Source organism: Pan paniscus, chromosome 5 (genome assembly GCF_029289425.2).
Source record: "Pan paniscus chromosome 5, NHGRI_mPanPan1-v2.0_pri, whole genome shotgun sequence".
NCBI lineage: Eukaryota > Metazoa > Chordata > Mammalia > Primates > Hominidae > Pan > Pan paniscus.
In genome coordinates, this window is record NC_073254.2 from 40,803,464 (window position 1) to 40,806,698 (window position 3,235).

The following is a 3,235-nucleotide window of genomic DNA, read 5'->3' on the forward strand; positions in this document are numbered from 1 at the left end:
AAACTTAATCTCAAGTGGGCAATAATTTGTTTGGCATTAAACTAAACCAGTTTGATGAACTCAAATGCCCTCGGCTCAATAGGCAGGACTCTCCGAGGAGCCTGTGTTACTTCCCTCACTTAAGTGCAGATTTGTAATAAAAATCTTAATGCCAGTGGCATGCTTTTTAGATATATAAGAAGCTAACCACTTGGAGTATCATATTTGAGAGGTCAGAAAAGTCCACAGTTAAAGATCGGTTTATAATTTACGAAGAAAATAGAAAGTTTTGTTTCTCTGAGTTGAAATTTGCCAAGCACGGCGGGAAATATTGCAAGTTTTTGGCACAAGGCTTTGTGCTTTCCTTATAATTTGAGATCTGCGTGAAGCCTGAGGGTTCGGGGATCATTATCTGAGAAAAACCGGGCAGTTCGGTGTAGACAATTTTTATATTTTTGGCCTTTTTTGAGGTGTAACAAACACAACTCGGGATCCGAGAGGACACTCTGCGGCTGCCAGCGAGGCGGGCTGGACAGCGCACCAATCACGGCGCAGCTCCGCCCTATATAAACGGGCGGGCGCAGCGCCGCGGCCCGAGTCCCGGCCAGTGCCTCTGCTTCCGGCTCGAATTGCTCTCGCTCACGCTTGCCTTCAACATGTCCGAGACTGCGCCTGCCGCGCCCGCTGCTCCGGCCCCTGCCGAGAAGACTCCCGTGAAAAAGAAGGCCCGCAAGTCTGCAGGTGCGGCCAAGCGCAAAGCGTCTGGGCCCCCGGTGTCCGAGCTCATTACTAAAGCTGTTGCCGCTTCCAAGGAGCGCAGCGGCGTATCTTTGGCCGCTCTCAAGAAAGCGCTGGCAGCCGCTGGCTATGACGTGGAGAAGAACAACAGCCGCATCAAGCTGGGTCTCAAGAGCCTGGTGAGCAAGGGCACCCTGGTGCAGACCAAGGGCACCGGCGCGTCGGGTTCCTTCAAACTCAACAAGAAGGCGGCCTCTGGGGAAGCCAAGCCTAAGGCTAAAAAGGCAGGCGCGGCCAAGGCCAAGAAGCCAGCAGGAGCGGCGAAGAAGCCCAAGAAGGCGACGGGGGCGGCCACCCCTAAGAAGAGCGCCAAGAAGACCCCAAAGAAGGCGAAGAAGCCGGCTGCAGCTGCTGGAGCCAAAAAAGCGAAAAGCCCGAAAAAGGCGAAAGCAGCCAAGCCAAAAAAGGCGCCCAAGAGCCCAGCGAAGGCCAAAGCAGTGAAACCCAAGGCGGCTAAACCAAAGACCGCCAAGCCCAAGGCAGCCAAGCCAAAGAAGGCGGCAGCCAAGAAAAAGTAGAAAGTTCCTTTGGCCAACTGCTTAGAAGCCCAACACAACCCAAAGGCTCTTTTCAGAGCCACCCACCGCTCTCAGTAAAAGAGCTGTTGCACTATTAGGGGGCGTGGCTCGGGAAAACGCTGCTAAGCAGGGGCGGGTCTCCTGGGACCAAAGTCGGGGAGAGGAGTGGGATTGTGTGTGTCTCGGGAGCTATTTTTGACTAAGGGGTCGCGTCGCCCAAGCCGGAGTGCAGTGGCGTCATCGCGGTTTTGTGTTCTCGAGTGTCGGAGTTGAACCCATTTGGGCCTCCCTTGTGCTTTGCACTTAGCAGGCCCTGGCCTGCAGATAGCATGGGAAAAAAAATGTTGGGATTTTCCCGGGTTTCTAAGTTGGGTTTTTCCGAGTTCCAAACACGGCACAGTGTATCAATTTCTGTGCTGGTTACAAGCCTACTGGTTATCCCTATCGAGTATGGCAGGCAGTGAGGGAGTTCAGAGGAGTACGTCTTAGGACAAGTGGCATAGTACTGACATTATTTCCGAAGGGCTACATTTCAAGTGCTTGGGGAGACCACTGCCACATAACTGAAAATTAGAAACCGACACTGCAGAAAAATACTTGGTCCTTAAATGTGGCATTTGGATGGATTAAGGACTTGCCGAAACGTAAAACTGCCAGACTTGGGGGGGATGTCCCAATTAGCACGGCTTCTGTATGCAACGAGTCCCATAATTTGTTAAAGGAAAAAAGGAATGTGAGTCCTAATCTGTTAAGTATCTTTCAGTGTAAGTTCTGACACCACAATGTTAAAAAAGTCGGATCTCAAAAATCAACTGCTCCAAGCGAAGTGCACAGCTGTCTTGCCTAAAGAGGCCTATTTATAGTAGCCTCGGGTAGTCTGGTCTGGGCTTTCTGATTGGGTAAAAGTAAAGGAACGAAATAGCCAATGAAAAGGTAGACTTTTAAGTGTCGTTTACATTGGCATTTGTGACGACACTCTAAAATTAATCCAATCATAAACGAAATTTGATTAACCTCATTTGAATACCGCATCTATAAATGAACAGGGCCTCGGCGGGAGTGATTATTTTCTCATGTGTTTGCAACAGTGTTGTAACTGTTAACGCTACGATGCCTGAACCTACCAAGTCTGCTCCTGCCCCAAAGAAGGGCTCCAAGAAGGCGGTGACTAAGGCTCAGAAGAAGGACGGGAAGAAGCGCAAGCGCAGCCGCAAGGAGAGCTATTCAGTGTATGTGTACAAGGTGCTGAAGCAGGTCCATCCCGATACCGGCATCTCTTCCAAGGCAATGGGGATCATGAATTCCTTTGTCAACGACATCTTCGAGCGCATCGCAGGCGAGGCTTCCCGCCTGGCGCATTACAACAAGCGCTCGACCATCACCTCCAGGGAGATCCAGACGGCCGTGCGCCTGCTGCTTCCGGGGGAGCTGGCCAAGCACGCCGTGTCCGAGGGCACCAAGGCCGTCACCAAGTACACCAGTTCCAAGTAACTTTGCCAAGTAAGCATCTTTACACCTAATCCCAAAGGCTCTTTTAAGAGCCACGCATGTTTTCAATAAATGAGTTGTAATCATTTCATTCAAAAGGGGGGTTATTGGACTTAGCACCACAGTACCAATCTTTAATGTTACGTTAGTACTGCAGAGGAAATAACTTGGAAGTTACAGGGAATAACAATAGGTACCAGAAATTGAGTGCTATGGGCACGTATTAGATCGTTAGCTCATTTAGTATCACATAACACTAGCATAAATTGAAAGTATTGTAAATGTACAGCTCTTTGGTTTCCGTGTGCAGATTTCCAAGTTGATCGTGATGTTGATCCGGGACTCGGTGTGGTGACGGCCCGCCCTGAGCACGAAAGTGCACGCTCTTGACAACTTCCTTATGTTTGGAGCTTTCTCCACCACCACCCCCGCCCATTTTCTTGTAAAATTTT

At 50.1% G+C, this 3,235-nt stretch overlaps 2 protein-coding genes across 2 annotated transcripts; both read left to right on the forward strand.

Moving 5' to 3' along the window:
* Positions 1 to 445: 445 nt before the first annotated feature.
* Positions 446 to 2,103, forward strand: H1-4 (H1.4 linker histone, cluster member). Its single transcript, XM_003804441.6, has one exon. It carries the CDS (start codon positions 636 to 638, stop codon positions 1,293 to 1,295), a length of 660 nt encoding a protein of 219 aa, XP_003804489.4. The 5' UTR covers positions 446 to 635; the 3' UTR covers positions 1,296 to 2,103.
* Positions 2,104 to 2,346: 243 nt separating this feature from the next.
* Positions 2,347 to 2,795, forward strand: LOC134730579 (histone H2B type 1-M). The gene has a single exon (XM_063605186.1). The coding sequence runs from the start codon at positions 2,406 to 2,408 to the stop codon at positions 2,784 to 2,786; it is 381 nt and encodes a 126-aa protein (XP_063461256.1). The 5' UTR covers positions 2,347 to 2,405; the 3' UTR covers positions 2,787 to 2,795.
* Positions 2,796 to 3,235: the final 440 nt, after the last annotated feature.